Here is a 27,075-nt window from a genome sequence, read left to right on the forward strand (position 1 = left end):
AAGAAAGAGCATTGCTAGAGATAACGCGAATTGAATTTCCTCTTAAGTTGATCCATCAATGTCACTCGTACGAGTACGTAGTGGTCGTCTTATGTAAAACTATAATCTTAATTAGTCCAATCACAAGGTAGCTACTGTAAACCATTGAGGAGTTCTACTAACGAACCTTTATTTTCAATACCAGAACCCTAACGACAATCACATTTAGCTAGGTGAGTTCTCATCAATACAAATCAGTGAAATCCAACCACAAGGTTGCTACTATAAACCATTGAGGGATTCCATTAACTCCTTAACCTTTGTCTCCATTCATTAAACCTCTAGTGATAGTCAAAACCTATCTAGGTGGAAAGTTCTCAATAATCAAATTAATGAAGTCCAATAACAAGGTAGCTATTGTAAGCCGTTGAGGAGTTCCATTACCTGTCATTGTGAAATTCACAACACATCTAGGTGGAAAGTGAATATACCATTAGTGAAATCCAATCATAAGATAGCTAAACCGTTGAGGAAATCCATTTCCTAAGTGCTGTAACTAATTTATAATTATGTTTAAAAAATGTGATCCTTACGTTTGCAATGTGCTCGACTTACTCGTAGTTCTAAACAAGTTATACTATTCAATTCAACTTTTAAATGTTAGTGGACTTTAGGCATCATGTGACCTTTGTAGTAGTTTCGATGCTCTAGCTTTTACCAGACTGCACGAAGCGTTATGTTTTTCGCGAGTATCTTGTATGTCTGTATGTATGTATGTATGTAAATATGTAATATTTTTTATTACCTCGTATATTCCAAATCGCTAAACGGTTCTACTTAACAAACATATCGTTAGATTCGTCTTAATAACCCAATGTTTTTAGATAGGTGAAATAAAAATAAAAATGACACGACTGTGAGACGCCATAGACTGGAGGTGAAAATTTTTTTTTTCAGTCAATCATCATTATCAATCCAAATGCGGCTCACTGCTGGGCTCGAGTCTCCTTTCATAATGTGAGGGGTTAGGCGTTAGAACAATAGTCCGCTTCGCTGGCCCAATGCGGATTGGCAGACTTCACACACGTAGAAAAATAAGAATATTCTTCTCACGATGTTTTTCCTTCACCATATGAGACACGTAATATTTAATTTCTTAAAATGCACACAACTGAAAAATTGGAGATGCATGCCCCGCACCGGATTCAAATTTACGGATTACGGCCTCCGGAATTGGAGGCAGAAATCATATCCACTGGGCTATCACGGCTTATTTATACTATAGGTATCTAATTCAAGGACTTATCATGAGGATTTTAAAATGGTATATTATGGTCATGTTAAAAAACTACTATTAGAAAAACGTTATGTTAAGATACAAATTACACTGCGCTGTCGGTGCGGGCTCGCAGATCCACATGCCCTGTGACGGCCTGCGCCGCCTGTCTGTCTGATGGGCCCTGAGGGCGACCGACACTGCGCTGTCGGTGCGGGCTCGCAGATCCACATGCCCTGTGACGGCCTGCGCCGCCTGTCTGTCTGATGGGCCCTGAGGGCGACCGACACTGCGCTGTCGGTGCGGGCTCGCAGATCCACATGCTCTGTGACTCCGTGCGTCACACGGACGCATGTGCACTATGAAATTTTAAAGATTACGGGCGAGAGCGTCACCGCAGTCTCCGCACACTGCGTCACTCGCTGACGCCGCACGCGATTAGATTACGTCTCATATGGCGACATCTCGATATCGCACGAGAGCTGTCGAGATTACATGATCCAATGAACGAATCGCGGTGAGGCTCCAGCGCCAGTGCATCTCCAGCGGCCGGCAGCTTCAGTGTGCTGAAGCTCGTGCTGCTCGACCGCTCGTGCTGCCTGCGCCATGACGCGACTGCCCACAACGCTGCTGCTGTTTTGCGTGCTCGTCTTGCGCGCGACCGGTAAACTGCACACGTTTGTTAAAATATAATATAGCCCTCTTCGAACATCTATACCAATAATAAAACTGTACGTTTATCGCTTCGTTCCAGCGCACGACGAGTACCACCCCCCGACTCGCGCGCGCACGCTCGCAGTGCCCCCCGCGGACCCCCGCGAGGCCACGGCGCAGTACTGGGCGCGAGAGGCGCGGGCGGGCATCGCGTCGCGCGCGGCCCGGCTGGGCCCGGCGCCCGGCGCGCGCAACGTCGTCATGTTCCTGGGCGACGGCATGTCGCTGCCCACGCTGGCGGCGGCGCGCACGCTGTTGGGCCAGCGCGCCGGCCGCCCCGGCGAGGAGTCGCAGCTCTCCTTCGAGGCCTTCCCGACAGTAGGCCTCGCGAAGGTGAGCTTGTAAGAATTTATTGAAACCAGTAGTTTTATATAGTATAGCAGCATCAGAGTGCAGTATAATAACGGATACCGCATTCTGATGAAACTACCTAAATACTGTAGTGCATCGGGTATGTTTGCCGATGCCAAAGTACCTACAAGATTATTTCGCGATCATCAGATCGCGAATTGCGGCTTTTTTGTTCGGTCTCCGGAATTCTCGTAACGAAATCCTCAGTGTATGCTCCGAGTACTGAAAACCCTATTCTAAAGTATGGGCTTGCCGTGCATCGCGACAGTAATAGGAAATAAGAAATGTTTGCTCTTCTAGAGAAATGTTGTAACGTACCAAATTATTTAAATTAGGTACTTTACTGTAGATTTACTATATGACTAATTATTTACTTACTATTATTTATCTGTATATTTTAAATGGGTTTATAGCCTGAAATAAAGACTTATTTCAGGCTATAAACCCATATTATATATTTCCTTATACAATATCAGAATTATATACATCCTAGGAAACCCGAGGAGTTGGAAGCAATCTTAAATAGTCTTATTGAATGACTAGAAAATTTTCATTTTAGAAAAATAAATATAGATTTGAGATCCTTCTAACAAGCTCGTTTGAACGTGCGCGAGTGATATTATAAGGGTTCCGTTTCTGTGCGTAGGTACGTTTGGAACCCTAAAAATGTAACGGAAGTCAGCAATACGTTGTCTAAATATTCCAATCAACAATAGTTCTCTCGCGCAGACGTACTGCGTGGACTCCCAGATACCAGACTCGGCGTGCACGGCCACGGCGTACCTGTGCGGCGCCAAGGCCAACCTCGGCACCATCGGGCTGACGGCCGCCGCGCCGCGCGGGGACTGCGCCGCGTCGCAGCGCCGCGCCAACCGCGTGCACTCCGTCGCCGCCTGGGCGCTGGACGACGGCCGCGACGCCGGTCGGTACTGCACGCTCGCGTCGGCGCTCGCTCGGCGCGCTGACTCAGTGTTCGCTCCGTGTCCGCAGGCATCGTGACGACGACGCGCGTGACGCACGCGTCGCCGGCGGGCGCGTACGCGCACGTGGCCGACCGCGACTGGGAGAGCGACGCCGCCGTGCGCGCCGCCGGCGCCGACCCGCGCCAGTGCCCCGACATCGCGCACCAGCTCGTGCACTCGCACCCGGGGAACCGGTTCAAGGTACGCGAGCGGCGACGCGGCGGCCGCCCCGCGCCGGAATACAGTGAGACGATTGCGTGCAGGTGATCCTGGGCGGCGGGCGGCGCGAGTTCCTGCCGGAGCACGTCGAGGACGAGGAAGGCGCGCCCGGCTTGCGCGCGGACGGGCGGAACCTCATCGAGGAGTGGCAGGCCGACAAGGCGCGCCGCAACGCGACGTACCATTACGCGTGGAACCGCGAGCAGCTGTTGCAGGCCAACGCCACGCTGCCCGACTACCTACTGGGGCTGTTCGAGAGCAGCCACCTGCGCTACAACCTGGAGACCGACCCCGCCACCGAGCCCACGCTGGCCGAGCTGACGGAGGTGGCCATCCGCTCGCTGGCGCGCAACGAGCGCGGCTTCTTCCTGTTCGTGGAGGGCGGGCGCATCGACCACGCGCACCACGACAACCACGTGGAGCTGGCGCTTGACGAGACGCTGGAGCTGAGCGCGGCCGTGGCGCGCGCCGCCGAGCTGCTGGACGAGCGCGACTCGCTGCTCGTGGTCACGGCCGACCACGCGCACGTCATGGCGTTCAACGGGTACACGCACCGCGGCGGCGACATCCTCGGACCCTCGGACGACGCCGACTCGGACGGCGTGCCCTACATGACGCTGTCGTACGCGAACGGGCCCGGGCACCGGCGCGCCGAGGGCTCCAAACGTCCTGACGTCACACAGGATGCAGATTATCGTGAGTGCCCGCAGTTTGTTTGGTCCGAGTTCGACTGAGGTCCGCGCTCACCGGCGTGTCTCGGTCACTTCCGTGATCGCCTTTTTGAATTCCTGCTCCTGCGACGGGAGCCCGGGCGGGTGAGTGAGTGAGTCGTGGGCTCGTGTCGCAGGCGAACTGCGCTGGCGCTCACACGCGGACGCGCCGCTCGCCTCCGAGACGCACGGCGGCAAGGACGTGGCGGTGTTCGCGCGCGGGCCGGCGGCGGAGCTGTTCGCGGGCGTGCTGCAGCAGAGCCAGCTGCCGCACATCATGGCGTACGCGGCGTGCGTGGGCGACGGCGCGCGCCTGTGCGACGCGCACTCCGCGGCGCCCGAGCGCGACTGACGCAGCGGTGTCGTGCTGCAGCAGAGCCAGCTGCCGCACATCATGGCGTGCGCGGCGTGCGTGGGCGACGGCGCGCACCTGTGCGACGCGCACTCCGCGGCGCCCGAGCGCGACTGACGCAGCGGTGTCGTGCTGCAGCAGAGCCAGCTGCCGCACATCATAGCGTGCGCGGCGTGCGTGGGCGGCGGCGTGCGCCTGACGCAGCGGTATACAAATTCCACTTTTTGTGCCTATTCAACTACTGCGTTTGAAAATATAGATATGGATCTATCACACAATTACATTATGAACAGAATTAAACTAAAAAAAACATAAAAAAAAAAATCTAAAGTATAATCTAAAAATAAAAATAACATTTAAGAGGTATCTCTTTTGTACTGAGTTAAAAAATAGTTTTTTTTTTTAATACTTTTCTAGTTTATTTTTGAAAATAGACAAAGTGTCACCAGCTATATCAATATTTACTTCCTTAGAAATAGTGTTATATGTGGAAATCATTCTATTTAATGGAGCTGAAGTTTTGGAGTAACTAGTCCAAACGTGAAATTTTTGACCCGAAAATATGGTCTTGGTATTCTGACAGAAATTCTAGAAAGTAAAGTGGATGCATCTACCGGTCCATTAAGTAATTTATATAAGAAACATAAATCTAACATCTTTCTACGGTCCGAGTGAGCTAACAATTTGTAATGGTGTAGTCTAGAGTTATATCTCATCTAGGTACAACAAGAGTAAACAATTACTTCAACGCTGTCGAGTAAGCACAAATAGTCAAATACACACTTTATGCACGTCTGAATGTGGAGTCAAAATCATTATAAAGAGATCATATCATGTTATATTTTACATATTTTATTCTCTGTGTGGTATGGATGTGGAGGACCTTCCTTTGACAAATAAATAAACAATATGACATACTGTGGTTGTATTTTTGTTACTACTGTCACTGTACACACACTACGTATATCTAATGTCACTTGCGACAAGTCTGTCGCGCTGTCGTGCTGCACGTGGTACTGTCGCGACTGTCGCCGCTGATGGACATCGGGAAGGTGCACGTCAGCTTCAGTAGTGCGGACAACCGTCAAAAGGTTTTAAGGTTTTAAGAGCTTATTTTCATTAAGTCAATGAGGATGGTTTGAATTTATTGATTTTTTTTTGTGATACATTCGAGTAAATAAGGTTAACTAATCTATACTAATATTATAAAGCTGAAGAGTTTGTTTGTTTGTTAGTTTGATTGATTGAAAGCGCTAATCTCAGGAACTTATTTAGGAAATTATGTGTTCTGCAAAGTTGTAGTACTTTTTTTTTATTCTACCATCAATAGTTTTGCAGCGCACGCCATGTGAACAAAACTTTTGTACACCTTGGGTTGCATTATTGGAGTTTCAAAAAGGATCCTTTTTTGAAAATATAATATAGCCTATAGCCTTCCTCGATAAATGGGCTATCTATCACTGAAAGTATTTTTCAAATCGGTTCAGTAGATCCAAAGATTACCCCCTACACCCACACAAACTTTACCTCTTTATAATATTAGCATAGAAGTCGCTTGGGAAATATTCCTTTGGTCATCGCACCACGCCCAAAGGGCTAGACCGATTTTGCTGAGGGTAGGGGTAGGGTAGGGTAGGGTAGAGTAGGGGTAAGGAAGGGGTAGGGTAGGGTTAGGGTAGGGGTAGGGTAAGGGTAGGATAGGGGTAGGGTAGGATGGGGTAGCGAAAGGGTACGGGTAGGGTTAGGGTAGGGGTAAGGTGGAGGTAGGGCAGGGTTAGCGTTAGCGGTAGGGTAGGAGTAAGGTAAGGGTAGGTTAGGGTTGGGTAGGTTTACGAGCAGGGTAAGGTAGAGGTAGGGAAATTTACATCAATTTTTACGCGGACCAAGTCGCGGGCGTCGGCTAGTTTATACATTAAAACAAAGATTGTCATTGATTGAAATTTCATACAGTTTTAGCTTCCTTAAATTAAATATATAATATCAATTATCATTGAAGCTACATAGATTATTATGACGGAGTGGTTTATGCAACAACAGAGTATTGTAGAAGTTCCCCGAAGACAGCCTGACGCGGCGGGTCGCGCGGCGCGCTCGGGCCCGCCGGAGCCGCGCGCGCTCATTAAAAGCGCAATTAGCGGAGTGCACACTGCACACTCGCTGCACTCTGCACGCCGCTCGGCGCTACTCCTCACAACTTCCCCGAAAGGCCCGCTCCCGGTGCCCTCCTCCCCGCACCCCGCCCCGCGCGCGCTCGCCCGCCGGCCGCCAGTATCCGCCCGCCCGCCCGCAGCACCGCCCGCCCGTCGCTCCGTCGGCGGTAACTCGCGCGGAAAACTTTGCCGACTACGTGCGAGTTTTCGTTTAAGTATACTTGTCGCGTTGTTGGTCTGGTGGAAGCCTGCAGTGACGCAGGCAATCGGTGCAGTGTGTTGTGTGTGTGCGTGTGTGTGTGTGTGTGTGTGTGTGCGTGCGAGCCGGAGACCAGCTCTCGTGCTCACCGGAGGCTGATTGTGATACTAAAGTTTTAGTGACATCGTAAGTATTCGTGCTTTCTAGTTAAACTGTTTAATACCCCAATGTATGAGTTTCAAAAGTAAGTATTTGTCTACCTATACTATAACCTGCCCAGGAGTATGAAGAATAATTGTACCAAGTTTTATTAAATTCAGTCGAGTAGTTTATGGTTCTATAACGATCATACAGACAGACAGACAAAATTTTTTATTATATAATAATTTATTTATTTTGCTATCATCCGCGAAAAGCCGACGAACCCATGCAACCCAGGTCCGACAAAATACTCTCTACGTACGTTTCACCCCGAAACCGGAGCATCCTTAGGAGATGTCGACTACAACGTGCAATTGCAAAGTCCTGACCTCCTTTGACCTCTCTACAGATTTATTATAAATATAGATATAAATTTTTATAAGTACTTTAGTAAATTAAAAAAAAAGCTCTTTATCTTCATTTTAAATGGCTGAAAGTTTTTATAGAGCAAATAGGAGCTATACTAATATTATAAAATAAAGTAAACGATAAATGGGCTGTCTAACACTGAAAGAATTTTTCAAATCGGAGCAGTTGTTCCTGGGATTAGTGCGCTTAACCAAACAAACAATCAAACTAGTCTGCAACAATATTATAAATAATATTAGTATAGATTAATATTTTTCTAGCGTATGTATGTATTACCTGCAAAAAGTCAATATCCTTATGAAAAATGTTAGGCCAATAGTCCACCACGCTGGCTCAATGCGGATTGGCAGCTTTCACACACGCAGAGAATTAAGAAAATTCTCCTTTGTAAAGTAATTGCCTTTGCAATTGCACGTTGTAGTCAACATCTCCTGAGGATGCTCCAGTTTCGGGCTGAAACGTACGTAGAGAGTATTTTGTCGGACCTGGGTAACGTCGTCGCATGGGTTCGTCGACTTTTCGCGGATGATAGCAAAATAAATAAATAATTATATAAACAAGCTTTTTACTACGTCTCATAGATGATGGTAGGTGTCTAATATACATCATATTGTTTGAGTCAAAATACAATTGTAAATTGCGGTATTAGGTACAGATCGTACTCTCCAGTCGTTTCATTTCACTATATCAGAATGCGACGATGTAGATATTGCACGGCTAGTGTGACTCATCGGGAAACGGAAAAGTATTAAATAAAAATAAAGTTTAAAAACTATAACCCGACTACGTAAAAAGTGGTCTCAAAAGGACGAAATAAGAAAATATTTCTGATACAAATGAGAAATGCATAGGTACTAAAATGATCAAGGTAAAGCCGTGGTCACACCTGCTATATATCTAACTACTGCGATTATGCAGGGAACACCTCTAACGAACATAGGTATACGGTAGGTATATGATAGGGTGAAGCGAGATTTGGTTTTGTAAGTTAGCATTTTCGAAGACCTCCTGAAAGTTACATCTTTTTGCGGTTACGAGAAAAATGATAAAAAAATATTGCAACCCTTTCTTAGCCCTCTACTGATTTTTAAATCTATACTAATATTATAAAGAGGTAAAGTTTGTAAGTTTGTAAGTTTGTAAGTTTGTAAATTGTAAGTTTGTAACATTCTTTAAATGGGGTAATCTTCGGAACTCCTGGTTCGATTTCAAAAATTCTTTCACCAGTAGAATGCTACATTATCTGGGAGTGCTAGAGGCTATATTTTATATTGGTATCATATATATTAGTCGAGTTAACACAGTTTTTGTCATACAGGTCGGACCGAAAATCTTCTTAAGCAGACTTATTCGCATGCGCTGCCTTAACCATTGTGTAAAATTGAAATTAATATATGGAAGCTTTATGTATCTTTAAAAGTTCTACAAAAAAGTCCGCGACGCCATATATCTATCTTCTATATATTACCAGATATAGTACCTTTTGTGTTTTAAAAATTGTTAATTTTATATACTTAAGTTTGCGTCATTATTTATGCTACTTAACTTAAATCCTTATCAAAATAAATTATTTAATAATCACAAGAATATTATGGAGATAAGATTTGCCGTTTATAGTATGTTAATTAGTTTAATAGTTTCGGAGATAATACAAAATTTCTAAAAGACGCAGAAATTCCGCTACATGACGCCCCGCGCTTTCAATTACGTAGTTCCCGTTCCCGAGTGAATATGGGGATTAAACATAGCCTATGACACTCGCAAATAACGTAGCTTTCTACTGGTAAAAGAATTTTCTAAATCGGTCCAGTAGATCTAGAGATTACCCCTCTTTAGTTTCTTGGGAAATAGTCCTTTGGTCATCGCACCACGCTCAAAGGGCAGGACCGATTTTGCTAAAGGTAGGGAAGGGTAGGGGTAAGGTAGGGAAGGTGTAGGGTACGAGTAGGTTACGGTAGGGTAGGGGTAGTGTAGGGGTAGGGTAGAGGTAGGGGTTCGATAGGGAAGGGTAGGATAGAGGTAGGGTAGGGAAGGGGTAGGGTACGAGTAGGGTAGGGTAGAGGTAAGGCAGGGGTAGGGTAGGGTTAGGGTTAGCGGTAGGGTAAGGGAAAAGTAGGGGCACAGTAGGGTTGGGTAGGTTTAGGTAGGGAGTAGGGTAAGGTAGGGGTAGGGAAGATGTGTACATAAGTAAAAGCGAAAGTGAAAGCATGACCGCTATCATACTAATATTTTAAAGACGAAAGTTTGTGTGTGTACGTATGTTTGTTCCTCCTTTACGCTGCGGCTGCTAAAGCGATTTGGATGAAATTTGGAATGGAAATATTCTGGATTAACACATAGGCTACTTATCATCCCGGAAAAATCCATGGTTTCCGAGGGATTTCTAAAAAAACTAATTTTCCGCGGACTAAGTCGCGGGCGTCCGCTAGTATTTCATAAAAGTGAACAAATGCAACTAATATACAAAAATCATAAACAGTTTTTATATATAAAACAACATACTTTAGTTACTCTAATTGTCCTGAACTTAAACATTACATTATCAAAATTGTCGATAACAAATAAAACGCTTTGAGAGTAAAACTAAACGCAACTGTTTGCACCAGAATAAGTCGAGCTACCGATACTTTGTCATGCTCTCGTGTAGTTGACTACTTGACTGATATTACTCAAGATGATAAGCTCGTAGTTGCGTGATCTAGTTAGTGTTAGTAAAAAATTAAAATAATGTAAGTAAATAGGGACTCGAAGTGTAATAGATTGTGCTATATTTGGATCTCCTTGTTTATTTAGTAATTCAGAGTTACCAACATAGCCTGATGTATTGAAACATGCGTTGTTTATCAGAAACAAATTGAAAATTGAGGAAAATGGTAAACGACCCTCAATTTCTTTATAATACAGAAAAAACATAAAAGTTCATTTTCTAATATTTTCGAATTTTTGTATTTATTCCAAACAGCGATATTTCATATAAAACATTGTATTTATGAAATTATTATTTATGTACACCGTTTTTTACACTTACACACACTTTAGGGGTTGAAATTTTTATCTCTATTGCATTTCACATTCTATCGATAGTCAATGTAATCTATTGCCGTGAACAAAATTTGAGAAATGACGGACTTTTATAAAAAAAGTTCAACCCTATTTTAACCCTTTAGGGGTGAAATTTTTAAGGTTCCTTTTTAATGTTAGACAAAGCGTATGAGGACCATTTTTACAAATATAACTTGTTAAATGCCTGATTATTATTTTTTTTACAAATTTTAACCCCTTTTAGCCTTCAAGGGTTGAATTTAAAAATTTCTTGTATTACATTACATTTTACATATTTTTCATGATTTATGGACAAAGGACATTGAGCAAGTGACTGAAGATTTGTATCGGTATCAACTTTATTGTGTCACAATCAAATAAAGCTTAATTGAATGTTTAATTTGAAGACTTTTAAACATAATTTACCATTTATTTACTAATGATAATTCATCGCATTTCGCGGTAATCAGCAAGTGTCGAGTTACGCATCTTACCTACACAAAACGTAATGTTTAACAGGAGAATGTTTAAACTAAAACCCTGGTTAAAAAGTAAAAGATATTTTGGAATATAATTGCGACGTCCTGTTTCATTTAAGTTTAGTTCCGAATGAATAGGTCATGCAATGTGTGGGAATTAGGAAAAAGGAAAAACATTTTAATAAGTTGACTTTACTTTATTTATTTATTTATTAAGGAAAATCAACCGCTAATACATTAAATTCATGCTTACATTTAATTACATTGATAAATTAGGTTAATGCTTAGCTATTAAAAAATTTTCACAACTTTTACAATTTTTAGATATTATGTACACTTCTTAGTTATAGATATCCATTAATTTATAGGTACAACAAACTCTAAGATATCAAGTATATACTATACATAGAGAAAACAATTATAATCTAAGTAATAAGTAATTTAATTAATAGGTACAATATATTACAAGTTTGGCACGAGAAGTCCAAATACTATTTTAAGTAAAATTATCATTAAAATTAAGAATAATTAAATTTAAAAATGTCAGTTATATAATATGATAAAAATGTCAAATGGTACAATTAAGGTTGCAAATAAAACAAAAAAATACAATTGGTACGAATGAAAGAAATTAAGAATTAAATAATAAAAATGTTAAAAAAATACGATCAATAGTTAAAAATTAAAAATATATCAATTTATACATTATATAATGGAAGAGATTATTACAATTAAAAAAAAGGTAAAGAGTAAAAATGTCAGAGATTAAAAGTGTCAATTATTTTTCGTCTAAAGTCAGAATATCTATTGAAGAATAAGTCAATTTCATTTTGAATTTCTACGAAACTATTATAAATGTCAGACATTCTTGGTATGGGAGAGTGTTTACCTAACTTTGTCCTACATGGCTTGTGAAATAATAAACTTACCTTACTTACTGAAATAAACAACTTACTTACCGATGCCCATGATGTATTTAAAACTTAAACAATAATCCATAATGTTCTTATGGAGTCTTATATTATTATGGAGTCTTATTTCTCTCACGATAAGAATAAACGTGGACTTTATATAAATAACTAGCGGACGCCCGCGACTTCGTCCGCGTAAATTTCGATGTCAACTTTACTAGTACCCCTACCCTACCCTACCCTACCCCTACCCCCACCCTACCCCTACCCTACCCCTACCCTACCCCTACCCTACCCCTACCTTACCTACACCCTACCCTACCTTACCTACACCCTACCCCCATCCTACCCATACCCTCCCCGTACCCTATCCCTTTCCTACACCTATCCCACCCGTACCCCTATCTCACGCCTATCCTCCCCTACCCTACCACTTCCCTATCCTACCCGTACCTCTACCCTACCACTACCCTAAACCCGGCCATAAACCTACCCTACCCCTACACTACCCCTACGCTTCCCTACCTGTACCCTACCCTACCCTGTAACTTCTCTATCTTACTCCTACCCTTAGCAAAATCGGTCCAGTCCTTCGAGAGTGGTGGTATGAACAAGAGAAATAGAGACTTCTATGCTAATAATATAAAGAGGTAAAGTTCGTGTGGTTGTAGGAGGTAATCTCTGGATCTACTGGACCGATTTGGAAATTTGTTTTACCAATAGAAAGCTACGTTATTTTCGAGTGTCATAGGCTATGTTTGATCCCCATATTCACACGGGAACGGGAACCACGTATATGAAAGCGCCGGGCGTCATATAGCAGAATTTCTGCGTCTTTTAGAAATTTTGTATTATCTCCGAAACTATTTAAGTAATTAACATACTGTAAAGGGCAAATCTTATCTCCATAATATCCTTGTGATTATTAAATAATTTATTTTAATAAGGATTAAAGTTTAGTTGTATAAATAATGACGTAAACCTAAGTATATAAAATTAATAATTTTTAAAACACAAAAGGTACTATATCTGCTAATATATAGAAGATAGATACATGGTGTCGCGGACTTTTTTGTAGAACTTTTAAAGATACATAAAGTCTCCATACATTAATTTCAATTTTACACAATAGTTAAGGCAGCGTATGCGAATAAGTCTGTTAAAGAGGATTTTTAGTCCGACCTGTATGACAAAAACTGTGATAACTCGGCTAATATATATGATACCATATATAAAATATAGCCTATAGCACTCCCCGACAATGTAGCATTCTACTGGTGAAAGAATTTTTAAAATCGGACCAGTAGTTCCGAAGATTACCCCATTTAAAAAATGTGACAAACTTACAAACTTACAAACTTTACCTCTTTATAATATTAGTATAGATATAGATTAGTATAGATAAACGGTTTTAAATCGTCGATTGTCAAATGTGAGCTTACTTGAAATAAATGTTTTTTGATTTGATTTGAATCGAAATGATATAATAATAAATTATAATCATGAAAAACTTGAGACACAACATCGATTTACTCAGTTCACCGGTACAGCTTTTGCTCATTGTCCTTTTTATAACTGTAACTCTAAAATGGAGGACTTTCCATACAAACTTTCAACTTCCATTTCACCCCCTTTTGAATTTATTTTCGCTATAAAAATATCCTATAACCTGCTCCGTATTGTTGTATTGGTCTTAAACCGCGCTAAGTTTCGTTGTACTCCATCTAGTAGTTTCTGCGTGACGCCCTCCGCTCAACCAAAAATACGGACGAAAAGACAAGAAATCGAAAAAAAATATTTTTGGCTCCAGTATCAATCGTATAATGCCGTCCAATAAAAATTTTCAAAATTTCTCAATGTACAGAATTTGATTTTTATTATAAGTATAGATATAGATGGACAGATATAACCAACATACATGTGTCACTTTATTATTATGGGTCTGATCAAAACAAATATTTCAAGGTCGGAATGTTCAACGCTGGCTCATTAGGGACACGACATGACGAATGTCTTGCCACACTCAGTAATCTAAGTATCGATTGTTTGTTTGATTGAGCGCGCTAATCTCAGGAATTACTGGACCAATTTAAAAAATTCTTTCATAGCCCATTTATCGAGGAAGGCTATAGGCTATATATTATTCCCGTATTCCTACAGGAACGGGAACCACGCGGGTGAAACCGCGCGGAGCCAGCTAGTTAGCAATAAGCGAAATATGGCTACAGCAGGGGCAAGACGATCGTGCTCCTGTCGTGCCTGGGGATAGACTGAGACACACACAGAGGCCGGGGCGGTGGAGTGGGGTTTATATACGGATGGGTATAAGTGTGACAAATCAGTAGACAGATCTCTAAGTCGCAAACCAGCGACTTGCGAAATTTCAATACCGAGCGTATTAAAAATGCGATTGAAAATAATCGAGGCTCGAAAGTTTTCGCCAGAGATCTGTCTATTGGACAGAGGCAGCTGAAGCGTTTGAAGACCGAACACGGTAATCTAATTTCTTCCAAGCCCGAGTTATTAAGTGAGGTCGAGAAGTTCTATGGACAGCTATACACGACTACTCAGCAGCCTGTTGCCAATTTGGCTAAAGACCCCAGAGCCAAGTTGACCCGACACTATACCGAAGATATCCCGGACGTCAGCCTATACGAGATTAGTGTGGCTCTCAAACACCTGAAGAACAATAAGGCGCCAGGTGAGGACGGAATCACAGCAGAACTCCTGAAAGCGGGTGGAAAACCGATACTTAAAGTCCTTCAGCGATTGTTCAATTCCGTCATTCACGAGGGCACGACGCCTGAGGCGTGGCATAGGAGCGTGGTGGTTCTGTTCTTCAAAAAAGGTGACAACACCTTGCTGAAGAATTACAGACCCATCTCGCTGCTAAGCCATGTTTACAAATTGTTCTCGAGAGTCATCACGAATCGTCTCGCTAATAGGTTTGACGACTTCCAGCCTCCCGAACAAGCCGGTTTCCGAAAAGGCTTTAGTACCATAGACCACATCCATACGCTGCGGCAGGTTATACAGAAGACTCACGAGTATAACCAGCCACTTTGCTTAGCGTTTGTGGACTATGAGAAAGCCTTCGATTCGGTGGAAACTTGGGCTGTGCTAAGGTCATTGCAGAGATGCCGAATTGATTACAGGTATATCCAAGCGTTGAAGTGCTTGTACGAAAACGCCACTATGTCAGTCCGTGTTCAGGATCAGACTACGAGGCCAATCCAGTTGCAGCGAGGAGTGCGTCAGGGAGATGTGATCTCTCCGAAGCTATTTACCGCCGCACTGGTAGACGTCTTTAAGCTTCTAGACTGGAGCGGACTTGGCATCAACATCAATGGCGAGTACATCACTCAACTGCGGTTCGCGGATGATGTAGTCATCATGGCACAGACTCTGGATGACTTTAGTACCATGCTCAATGACCTCAGCAGCGTTTCTCAACAGGTGGGCCTGAAAATGAACATGGGCAAAACAAAAATAATGTGTAATGCTCATGTATCGCTCCACCCAGTTATAGTTGAGAACGCTGCACTCGAAATTGTAGACGAATACATATACCTAGGACATATGATCCAGTTAGGTAGGTCCAATTTCGAGAAAGAGGTGAACCGTCGAATCCAACTCGGCTGGGCTGCATTCGGGAAGCTTCGCGACATCTTTTCGTCCGAAATTCCTCAGTGCCTGAAGACAAAAGTCTTCGAACAGTGCGTGTTGCCAGTGATGACCTATGGTTCCGAGACTTGGTCGCTAACTATGGGCCTCATAAGAAGGCTTAGAGTCACACAGCGGGCGATGGAACGAGCTATGTTAGGAGTATCTCTGCGTGATCGAATCAGAAATGAGGAGATCCGCAGAAGAACCAAAGTCACCGACATAGCTCAACGAGTTGCGAAGCTGAAGTGGCAATGGGCGGGGCACATAGTTCGAAGAGCCGATGGACGTTGGGGTCCCAAAGTGCTGGAATGGCGACCCCGCACTAGTAAGCGCAGTGTTGGCCGACCCCCCACCAGGTGGACTGTCGACATCAAGCGAGTCGCAGGGATTCGCTGGATGCAGGCGGCTCAGTATCGTGATGTTTGGAAGTCCCTACAAAAGGCCTATGTCCTGCAGTGGACGTCCATCGGCTGATATGATGATGATGATGATGATGATAAGTGTGCGGACATATAAACATCCTGAAGCCAATGTGGTGAGGTATGACCGTCAACAAACGTCGCCTAGTTATTGGTACCGCATTCAGGCCACCGTGGCCCCATTTGAATGACTTTTTTGAGGCAATTTTGCAATCTGTCACTTCATTTGCTTATGCCGATCATATAGTTTAACTAGGTGATTTTAATATAAACCTTTTGCAAAACGATAATAAAACCAAACACTAACGATTTCTTACACAAAAAAACAAGCGATGTTTTAATTCAAGCTGTTTAAATTACATAATTTCTGTGGTTCTCTCAGAAAACGGCTTTAATTAAAACACGACACTGGATTGGCACCGCCTACAAACTGATCAGAAAGTAGCACATAGGTAAGATGTTATTTTTTCCTTTTTAGTTTGGAGTTGGACGTCGGTTGAATTTTTAAAAAAAAAAATTGTTTTTTCAGCTTCAGCTGAAATGTTTTTTTCAATAAATACCTAAGTCCTACAATCCCAATTTTGAAAATACTACCTTAACTCATATACAAAACTTCACTCCTCCTTTATCCACACGTAATATGAATACCTACATAAAAAACGTGAAAGGTATCGTAGCCAATGAGGAGATTTCTTAAATGTCTTCCGTCTTCGTCACCAGACCCTTTATCCAGTTACAACATATATGGGTGGAAAGTTCTCATCAATATAAAATTAATCAAGTCCAAACACAAGGTAGCTACTGTGAACCGTCGAGGAGTTCCCTTAACTGACCTTCGTCTTCATCATCAGACCCCTAATACAATCACAACCAGTTATGAGCGCAGCCGGAAGCCGCTCATCTTTATTACGGCGGTACGTTTTATACTTGGATACGACTGCTTAAGTCATTGCTTGAAGCCAGATCGCAAATTCGTAAAATATCCGGCCGAAGCTCGTGCAGAAGCAGTCAGAGCCGGAGGACAGTCACGCGCACGGCCGGAGGCCTCGCTTATTTTGTCCTTAAGTAAGCTTCCAATAGGGATCCGTTTGTAAAATATGAAGCTTTTACGAGCTAATTTTTGTTAGAGTCAAGTATCCCCACACTCTACTGGCTAAACGGTTGTTTATGGATATGTGAAATCACGAAAGTAGATAATGAAATTACAAGAAAAACTATAACAGTTATAACAGTTATACTGTAACAGTTAAGAAACCCAAGTTACAACAGTTAGACCAAGTTAAAAAACTTAATTGGTTAATCGAAAATTGCATACTAATTCCGTTGTTATTTAAAAAGATAATTCATACACATCGCGTGGCCCGACACGCGATGTGTATTAAGATTTGCTAATGACATCTTAATGCTATCAGAAAATAGCAACGAACTAAATTTAATGTTGTAAAGTTTAAATGTAGTAAGTAGAGAAGTTGACTTAAAAATTAGCATTTGTAAAAAAAAAAGTCATGCCAAACTTAGTTGTACACCCTATATATCTCGATAACATGTCTATAGAATATGTGAACAGTTACATGTACTTAGGCAAGCAAAATTCCTTTAACAGCTAAAGTAATGATCTAGCGGTACAAAGAAGGATTAAGGGTGGATAGAAACAGTTTTGGACTATTAAGGAAATTCTAAAAAGCAACAGCGAAGTAGCACGAATATGATCTTTTTTATCGCTTTTTAGTTTAGGCGGTACGTTTTATTTTTTTTAAGTCGATTTAATTTTTTTTATTAAATATTTTTGGTAACTGTAATGTATGTTTATTTCAAGCCCCAGGCATAAGGTATAGTCTAACCACATAGCTAGTAGACGACCGTCGCAACAAAATTGTCATTTTGACGTGAATATGTCTTTAAAATTGCTTCCATAGAGGGGTGTCATTCCAAAAAACGAATGTACGAAAATCGGGGGATACAGATGGCTATTGCAGTTACGTAACATATCTATCCAAAGTGTAATCACACCGTTGGATAGCCGAAGAATCTAGGAATTTTATACGCTAAGTTGAAACTATGCTAAGTCATATGCAGTGAAGAGGGCTGATAGCGCTGATAAATTGAGGTAATTTTTGCGGTTTTCGAAATTTCCATTTAGTTATAATTTTTGACTCAGAGAAGTTACAATTTTCATTAAGTGTTCAATCGGTAGTTCGTTTTAGAACCTGTCTATTGTGAGTAAACATTGCGTAAAATTAAAAAATTAACATCAAAAATCTAAGATCGACTAAAATGCGTCAAAATGCCAAGTCCAGATAAATAGGCTATTTACGTTTGAAAAGTGCACCTCAAGGGCTATCGAATGATACCAATAGAACACTAAATAAAACACACTCTATATTAAACAGTATTTCGGTTGTCCTAGACGGAGCGATGTGACCGAGCGGCGCCCCCCGCGAGCAGCATGGGCGCCCGGCGCTCGCGGCGCAGTCGCACGCGCGCGCGCCGCCCGCGCCCCTAGCGCCGCCCGCGCCGCACCGACGGAGCGCCGACATGGCCGACGATAACACCATCATCGAAGGCACGGTCAAGTTCCGCGATGGGAAAAAGGTAATGATCAATCACAGACCGTGTCGTGTCGCTCACCGGCAGAGTCGACGAGCGCAAACACCCACAACCTGACCACACTCTCTTAGGGAGGTCGAGTTGATATTTCACTTAAATTGATTCGATCACGCGTCATAATTTACACGCGGGTCACAGAATTAAATAATTTTCGGAATACTCGTAAATACCAGTAGTAAGTAGTAAGTACTAAACATAAACAGTAAACTTTCATCATCGGGTGGGTGCCTTTCTCATATTAAAGTTTGTCGGCCAGATGAAGGAACCCTTTCGTCCTGTGAAATGCTCCTTGACATCGTTCATCCATTTTCTCTGCTGTTTGCGAGGTGCACGTTTTCTGGTTATCTTGTCTTCTAGAATCAAACCAGAAAAATCATTCACAATCTAACATATTTTGCTTCAAGATATTTTGGTAAAATGATTCATTTCCGTTCACGATGGTGTTACGAACCCTATGTTTCGGAGAACGTCATATCCTATCTCGGATAATGATTGAGACCTGGTCCTGTAGGCTTAACTAAAACTAAGCCGATAATAATGATGGTGCCAAGAGCTGGTCCCAGCTGTGCACATGTGCAGTGCTGTGCTGTGTGCTGACGCGTACGATTGTTGCAGTGGAAGTCGCGCTGGTGCGTCATGCGGAAACTGTCGCCCGTGGCAGGTGAGACCCCACACACACACACACACACACACACACTAAAATATTGTTTACGTGACGTGCGCTGCAAAAACTATCGATGTTAGAATAAAATAATGTACTATAACTTTGAAGAACACATATTTTTTCACAAAAAGTGTTACAACTATTGTAGTCATAACGCAATAGGTGTTCTTTTATTGAAATAAAATAATGGAAATTTCGCTGTTACAAATGGCTCCTTATTTGTATCTTGGTATTATTTCTTATCAAAATAAACTACTTCAGATTCAAGACTGCTTCAACACCTTTTTTTAACTTTTTAAATTATTCAATTCAAATATTCCAAAAGACATCAAAAGTTTAAAAATGTACCTATTAGAACAAAGTTGCATAGTCGCCGCTCAGCTCAGACCGATTACAATATTGCCAACACTTAGCAAGGTTTTTGAGAATTTAAATAACTTGTTTCATACTGGACAGTATGGTTTTACAAAAGACAACAATAGACAACTGAAACAGGTGCTAAACTTATAAAACATATCTATGAAGCATAGGAAAGGTCTAAGAATGCTATCAGTGTGTGCTGTGATTTGGCCAAGGCATTCGATTGTGCTGACATAACACTCTTTTACTTAAGTTTAAGCCAAGCATAAAGAGTGTTGCACTTGATTTCATTGCCTCTTATCTCAGTGATAGATCACAAAAAGTATGCTTAATTAATGACATAAAGTAGAAAATCGATGTCGAACCGAAGAAACTACGCGGTAAATGACTACATGCATGATAAAGAAAAATAAAAAAAACGATTTCCCTATCACTCGACAACTAAAGCTACGCCCAAACTGGGCTCCATAGCTTGCATTATATAATAAAAGTGTAACTGGTATAATTTTTATATTATATAATGTAAAATATTTATTGCTTGAATGATAATAAATGAATAAATGAGAAATTGAAAAAGAAATACGGCTTGCAGCTGTCAGTCCTATGAAGGCTTTTTATTGCTCAAATGCATCTTTTCTGGGCTCTGAATACTTTATCTCTGTCTACAGAGTTCTCCCAGAATATTGTGTCTTAGCTATGTACTGATTCTACGTATCCAAAATATGCTATACGCAGTGTTTTCGTACTAACTGTTTAATTCAGTTTATAAAGAGCATATGAAAAATAACCAAAATGTTCTCAGACCAAACACGCTCATGAAAGAGAGGCAAGAAACGAGTTTATAGTCTTCCGCAGATGCGTTAAAATACCAAAGAATTATTAGACAGATCTCTAAGTCGCAAACCAGCGACTTGCGAAACTTCAATACTGAGCGCATTAAAAATGAGATTGAAAATAATCGAGGCTCAATAGTTTTCGCAAGAGATCTGTCTATTTGACGGAGGCAGCTGACGCAAAGTCCTTCAGCGATTGTTCAATTCCGTTATTCACGAGGGCACGACGCCCGAGGCGTGGCACAAGAGCGTGGTGGTTCTGTTCTTCATAAAAATACAACCGACTTCAAAATGTTTATTCGCATACATCTTTCCCCGTTCGTTGTTTGTGTTGACCCATCTAGATGTAAAGTTCTCATCAATATTATTAATTAATCAAGTTCAATTACAAGATAGCTACTGTAAACCGTTGAGGAGCTCCTTAGCTGTCCTTCGTCTCCATCACCAGAGCCCTAATGACAGTCACAACACATCTACATGTAAAGTTCTCATCAATACAAATTGATCAAGCCCAAACACAAGGTAGCTACTGTGAACTTTTGAGGATTTCCCTTAATTGTCCCTCGTATCCATCACCAGACCCCTAATTGTTTAGCGTTTGTGGACTATGAGAAAACCTTCGACTCGGTGGAAACCTGGGCTCTACTAAGGTCATTGCCGAGATGCCGAATTGACTACAGGTACATCACATATGTCAGTCCGTATATAGGATCAGACTACGAAGCCAATCCGGTTGCAGCGTACGTCAGGGAAATGAAATCTCTCCAAAACTATTTACCGCCGCATTGGAGGACGTCTTTAAGATTGTGGACTGGGATAGACTAGGCATCAACATGAATGGCGAGTACATCACTCAACTGCGGTTCGCGGATGATGTAGTCATCATGGCAGAGGCTCAATGACCTCAGCAGAGTTTCTCAACAGGTGGCCCTGACAATGAACATGGTCAAAACGAAAATAACGTATAATGCTCATGTATCGCTCCACCCAGTTATAGCTGAGAACGTTGCACTCGAAATTGTAGACGAATACATATACCTAGAACATTTATGATCCAGTTAGGTAGGTCCAATGTCGAGAAAGAGGTGTACCGCCGAATCAAACTCGGCAGGGCTGCATTCGGGAAAGTTCGCGACATCTTTTCGTTCGAAATTCCTCAGTGCCTAAAGACAAAAGTCTTCGAACAATGCGTGTTGCCAGTGATGACCTATGATTCCGAGACTTGGTCACTAACTATGGGCCTCATAAGAAGGCTCAGAGTCGCACAGCGGGCGATGGAACGAGCTATGTTAGGAGTATCTCTGCGTGATCGAATCAGAAATCAGGAGATCCGTAGAAGAACCAAAGTCACCGACATAGCTCAATGAGTCGCGAAGCTGAAGTGGCAATGGGCGGGGCACATAGTTCGAAGAGCCAATGGACTTTGGGGTCCCAAAGTGCTAGAATGGCGGCAGCCACTCAATTACTACATCTATTGATCCATTACTCTCATCTTCATAAGATGACACGTCATTCACCTTCATATATGTATAATATTGTACAGTTATCTGCAAAGAGCACCATAGTTTGCGAAATCACTGAAGGGAGATCCTTAATGACTACTACCGACCACCGACCGACTCTCTGCGCAGACTGCGTGCAGCTGCAGGTGTACCGCGACGCGCGCGCGCGCTGCGCCGGCGCCAGCAGCAAGGCGGCGCTGTCGCTGCAGCACTTCCTGGGCTGCGAGACGGGCTTCACGCTGGACAAGCACTCGCACACGCTGGCGCTGCTGTGCCAGGACTTCACCGCCGTGCTGGCCTTCGAGACGCGCGAGCGGCTCATGCAGTGGCAGGTGAAGCTGGGCGCGGCGCTGGGCTCGGCGCGCCCCTACCTGGTGCTGGTGGGCGCGGGCGGCGGCGGCGCGCGGCGGCTGGCGGCGGGCCCGGCGCGCCTGCACCTGCGCGAGCGCCGCTGCGCGCTCTCGGCCGGCGTGCCGCCGCGGCTGCTCGGCGTGTGGGACATCGCGCACCTGCGGTGAGCGCGCCCGGGGACTGCGTCACGTCCTTGCGTCAACAATTTTTGCGAAAAAAGTGGCCTATTAATTCAGTAGTAACCTATTGAGTGATTACATTTACCTCTGTACCAAAATTCATCAAAATCGATTCGTCGTAACGTGTCGTCGATCGTCGAGTCGACGGAGTGTGGACAGTACGCATGTGGCGACGTGTGTGTTGCGTGTGCGCAGGCGCTACGGGGTGGTGGAGGGGCGCTTCTGCTTCGAGGGCGGCTCGCTGTGCGGCGCGGGCGAGGGCCTGCACGTGCTGCTGAGCGACCAGGCGGCCGACATCGAGCGCGCCTTCCGCCGGGCCGCGCGCGCCCAGCTGTCGCCGTGCCGCCGCCCGCAGCCCGGCGCGGAGCGCTCGCTGCCGCCCAGCGACCTGCGGCTGTACGAGGACCCGGCGGAGGCCGGCGCCGGCTCGCCGTGCTGGCCCTCCGCGGAGCGCGCGCGCTACCCGGACCTGGGCTTCGGCGACGCGGCGTCCGTGCACGAGGCCGCGGACGAGGGCGCGGCGCCGTGGGGCGGCGGCGTCTCGCTGGAGCGCTGCACGAGCTGCATGTCCAAGCTGGGCGCGCTGTCCCGCTCGTCCACGGCCGCGCTGACGCCGGGCGCCACGCACTTCAGCCCCGCGTGGACGATGGAGAGTCCGGCCGAGCCCGCGCCGCCCGAGCGCCCGCCCGCGCCGCCGCGGCCGGACGCCGGCGCGCGCCGCCCGCCGCCGCCGCCGCCCGCGCGCTCCTTCAGTCACTCGCACCTGGCGTCCATCGGCGAGAACGACCCCACCGGCGTCGGCCCCTACGAGAACTACGACGTGCCGAAAATACCCTCCGCCGAGGTAGGCGCAGCGAGCGGGTACTTGTATAAACTATTATACGCACGACTTTCGAATATTCTTTTTTTCTTGGGCGAGATTATTTAATTTAATTGCTAAAGCTATTTTTAATAGCTCTTTTTGAAACTAGTAATAAAACTGATACAAATAATTATTTTAGTCTATACCATTGACACAAAAAGCTACCCCTTTTGTGTCAATGGTATAGATGTAAAACAAAAGAAAGGACCTCCTGACAACTGGCAGAATCGTAATCTGCAAACTTTTCTGAGTTTAAAACTCTCTCAATACCTTACAGCACCTGGTCTGTATCACATTTTTAGTGAAGGAACTTTCGTGTGCAATTAAAATTACATTGCTTATTCCCAAAAAAAAAAAAAACTATTAAAGCCGATGCTTAACTTGATAAACATTAGGAGTCATCCATTAGGAATCATTGAGGAACCAAAACTCAACCGCCATTGTTTCCCCAAACACAACCGCTACTTATTAGAACAAAACTAATGCGATCGCAAGTTCTAGCCTTTTTGACCCTATGACATTTTTCTATAGATATACTTCGCAGAAAAAATGTAACTTTTGACAAGCACACGTTTTAATTTAATTTATTTGGTTGTGCGTACAGCGGATATTGATTTTAGGCAAATAATTGCGATACGAAGACAATAAGTGCGTGAATTTCAAATCTTGCATTTCCATTTAGATCATTGCTTCTTGTGCATACTTCACAGCAGTAAAGCCTTTTGCAGCAATTTTCATCTTTTATTTTGTTACTTCCACATTATCTGCAACACGACTCTATACCTACCGGGACCTCAGCCGCGGAATGTTGTTGTAGCAGGAACACGTGTAGGTGCGTGTCCGGGGAGTCACATCGGTCTCGGTCTCATCCGCAGGTCGAAGGGGAGTACTACGATACGCCGAAAAGATTAAAGGAATGCTTGAACGGCGAGCTGTTCAAGATAACGAAGAGCTCCACCTCCAGCTCGCTCGTGCTGAAGAAACCGTGCGGCTGCCTGCTGCGGCTGGGCCGCACGCCGCGCCCGCTCGTGGTGGAGGACGAGCCCGCGCCCGTCGCCGCCTGCCCCTGCCGCCGCGTCACCGCCTGGGCGCACAGCTGGCTGCGCCTGCCCGCCTGCCGCGCGCCCGGCGACGAGCCCGCGCCCGACGCGCTCTACGCCAGCGTCGACTTCTCGCGCAAGACCCGCCGGCGCGCGCCCGCCGCGCCCGTCGACCCGCCGCCCGAGGTGGACGACGGGCCGCTCGCCAACTACGAGAACCTCAGCTTCGCGCTGTCGCTGGAGCACTACGAGAACGCCAAGGAGCTGCTGCGGCGCGCCGGCGTCACGAGCCGCGAGCTGCACGCGCTCGGCGCCGCGCTGCGGCCGCCGTGCGGCGCGTGCGGCGCGTGCGGCCAGCCGCGCCCGCGCCCGCGCACGCTCAGCGACGAGTACCTGCTCATGGCGCCCGGCGCGCCGGACGGCGGGCGGGACGAGCGCGCGCCGCCCGCCGGCTACGCGCCCATGTCGCCCATCGGCGGCTTCGGCTTCCGCACGCTGCGGCGCCCGGCGCGCAGCCCCGTCGGCGGCGCGCTCGACGAGAAGTCGGCCAGCAACCCCGCGCTGGGCGAGAGCGCGCCGCCGCCGCGCGCCGGCCGCCCGCGCGCCGCGCGCCGCGAGCGCTCCAGCTCGGCCGACTCGTCGCGCTTCCTCGACGACGTGCAGGAGTTCGACGGCGCGCGCGGCTCGGCGTCGTCGCTGGAGACGCTGCGCGACGCGGGCGCGGACGGCGCGCCGGCGCGCTGCGGCTGCAAGCACTCGGACGCCGACAGCTCGGAGGCGTCCAAGGCGGCGGGCGGCGCGGCGGCGGCGGGCGCGCGCGACTCGTCCTCGTCCAACGACTCGGGCGTGTCGAGCTGGTCGCTGGCGGCGCGCGAGGCGCGCGAGCTTCCGGCCACGAGCGCGGCGGCGCGGCGGCGCTACCGGTCCGCGCGGCGCGCCGCCGACTCGCCGCGCGCGGCGCGCCGCTCGCGCTCGTCGGGCGGGCCGCCGGACGCGCACAGCACGTCGAGCGGCACGTCCGACATGTCGGACTACGTGGAGACGCTGTCCATCTGCTCGTCGCAGTCGTCGTCGGACGCGCCGGAGACGCTGCGCGTGCGGCAGGCGGCGTGCACGCTGCGCCCGCGCTCCGGCAAGGAGTACCAGCCGCTGGCGCCGCACCTGGCCGCGCGCCGCTAGACGCGCCTTGAGCGCCGGCGCCGCAGGTCGGACGCTCCGCAGCCGGTCGCGTAGGGAGCGTGTTGTGCTTCATTATGAAAACTATTCGATTGTTAGTTTCATTTCAGTTTTGATACTCGTTTTTGTAAAAAATAATTCATAATATCAGATGATTACTTATTATCTATTCCACATTTTTCCTCCATATTTTGGATTCACACTGTGCCATGTTTTGTTGCTTCTGTCCCCGGTCCGATCCGTCCAAGGCTGTGTCCCAGAGTGCCAATTTTCATAATTTCACTTCTGTCCTTACGAGCCTTAACTTTCTTACTCATTAGATTCTTCTAACAATAAAGTTTATCTCATTGCTGTCATCGAAAATAAAATTAGAGCCTAAAACATACTACAAAGTAGGGGGAGGCGGAGGGGGAGGAGGGAGGAGGAGGGGAGGAGCCAGGCGCGTACAACGAACGACATGTAAAAAGATGATCATTGACCCGATTGTTGTTAAAAACTATACGAATTATATATCAGGTTACACCGATGTGGATCGCCCCGGCAGCGCCGCGCCGGGCGCGGTGTTCTAGTCACTTTCTGTTACCTGCATTATATTATGTAAAGTTGCATACGATGTAAATAATATAACTATTTAGAGACGTAAATATAAATTGTAAATGAGTTTATTCTCCTGCGCCGGCGGCCTCGTGTTGTGACATTCCGAGATCATCTCAGTGTTTGAGTCTCGCTCGCTGGCTCGCTCTACACGTCGACAGATGTCGCCGGCGCGCTTTTTAACGTCGTGTACATGCGAGTTGCGTCTGTCGCGACGCTGTGCGACTGTCGCCGTGTGGGCAGCAGCACTGGTGTAGCTGGGCGCCGCCGCCGGCCGTTTAGACTTACGCTAGAATGAATTTATAACTAAACTAATGTTAACGACTCGAATTTCTGAATAAAATCGAAATGAATCTGAAGCTGTGTTTCATTTATATATTTCCAGGGCTTGCGACGATCTCAGCTGCGACTCGTGTGTAGCGCGGACTTCTGTCACACTGGAATGTTTTCGTTCAGATAAATTATCATCGCTCGCAGATAACCTTGTCATTGAAACTACAATAAGATTAATGCGATTAGATGAAATGTCGATAACATGAGACACACTACCTACTTGAAATGTTTGTACTTGCGGTGATAATAATGTTTAATTCGTTACCGATCACTAGCAGCTGTTAGACAATGGCTGGGGCCGACGGCTTCACGAGCTCTGCGAAGCACGGGGCACGGGGCACGGGGCACGGAGCTGTAACACCCACAACTTTCCAACTCCGAACTGAGAAAAACTGAAAATTTCTTAGAAGAAATACAATATCAGTAGGTATCTCATATAGCCCGACCCAGGAGTCGAACCCAAGACCTAATGATCCGAAGCCACAGCCACACGCCACTGAACCAACAGCAGTTACAGTTCTCTCCAACTTACAAACTCTAAATTGGCGACCGGCGCTACGACTGGCTCCCGACTA

General features: G+C 45.4%; 2 protein-coding genes across 2 annotated transcripts; both read left to right on the forward strand.

Moving 5' to 3' along the window:
- Nucleotides 1-2,155: 2,155 nt before the first annotated feature.
- LOC112055780 (membrane-bound alkaline phosphatase-like) lies at nucleotides 2,156-5,633 on the forward strand. The gene is made up of 5 exons (XM_052887423.1): nucleotides 2,156-2,302; nucleotides 3,050-3,242; nucleotides 3,311-3,483; nucleotides 3,546-4,197; nucleotides 4,349-5,633. Exons 1-5 carry the CDS (start codon nucleotides 2,171-2,173, stop codon nucleotides 4,561-4,563), a joined length of 1,365 nt encoding a protein of 454 aa, XP_052743383.1. The 5' UTR covers nucleotides 2,156-2,170; the 3' UTR covers nucleotides 4,564-5,633.
- Nucleotides 5,634-6,844: 1,211 nt separating this feature from the next.
- Nucleotides 6,845-26,526, forward strand: LOC128199166 (splicing factor, arginine/serine-rich 19-like). The gene is made up of 6 exons (XM_052887424.1): nucleotides 6,845-7,098; nucleotides 18,407-18,591; nucleotides 19,222-19,267; nucleotides 22,095-22,479; nucleotides 22,691-23,339; nucleotides 24,233-26,526. The coding sequence occupies exons 2-6, from the start codon at nucleotides 18,535-18,537 to the stop codon at nucleotides 25,574-25,576; spliced, it is 2,481 nt and encodes an 826-aa protein (XP_052743384.1). The 5' UTR covers nucleotides 6,845-7,098; nucleotides 18,407-18,534; the 3' UTR covers nucleotides 25,577-26,526.
- The last annotated feature ends 549 nt before the right edge of the window (nucleotides 26,527-27,075 follow it).

This window comes from Bicyclus anynana, chromosome 19 (assembly GCF_947172395.1).
Source record: "Bicyclus anynana chromosome 19, ilBicAnyn1.1, whole genome shotgun sequence".
Taxonomy (NCBI): Eukaryota; Metazoa; Arthropoda; class Insecta; order Lepidoptera; family Nymphalidae; genus Bicyclus; species Bicyclus anynana.

What these genes read in the sequence shown, in the direction of transcription:
- LOC112055780 (XM_052887423.1), top strand. Translation starts at nt 2,171, where the DNA reads ATGTTCCTGGGCGACGGCATGTCGCTGCCCACGCTGGCGGCGGCGCGC. An exon ending in CGACAGTAGGCCTCGCGAAG is followed by an intron (nt 2,303 to 3,049) that starts GTGAGCTTGTAA and finishes TCTCTCGCGCAG; the next exon opens with ACGTACTGCGTGGACTCCCA. An exon ending in CACACAGGATGCAGATTATC is followed by an intron (nt 4,198 to 4,348) that starts GTGAGTGCCCGC and finishes CTCGTGTCGCAG; the next exon opens with GCGAACTGCGCTGGCGCTCA.
- LOC128199166 (XM_052887424.1), top strand. Translation starts at nt 18,535, where the DNA reads ATGGCCGACGATAACACCATCATCGAAGGCACGGTCAAGTTCCGCGAT. An exon ending in GAAACTGTCGCCCGTGGCAG is followed by an intron (nt 19,268 to 22,094) that starts GTGAGACCCCAC and finishes CTCTCTGCGCAG; the next exon opens with ACTGCGTGCAGCTGCAGGTG. An exon ending in TGGGACATCGCGCACCTGCG is followed by an intron (nt 22,480 to 22,690) that starts GTGAGCGCGCCC and finishes GCGTGTGCGCAG; the next exon opens with GCGCTACGGGGTGGTGGAGG.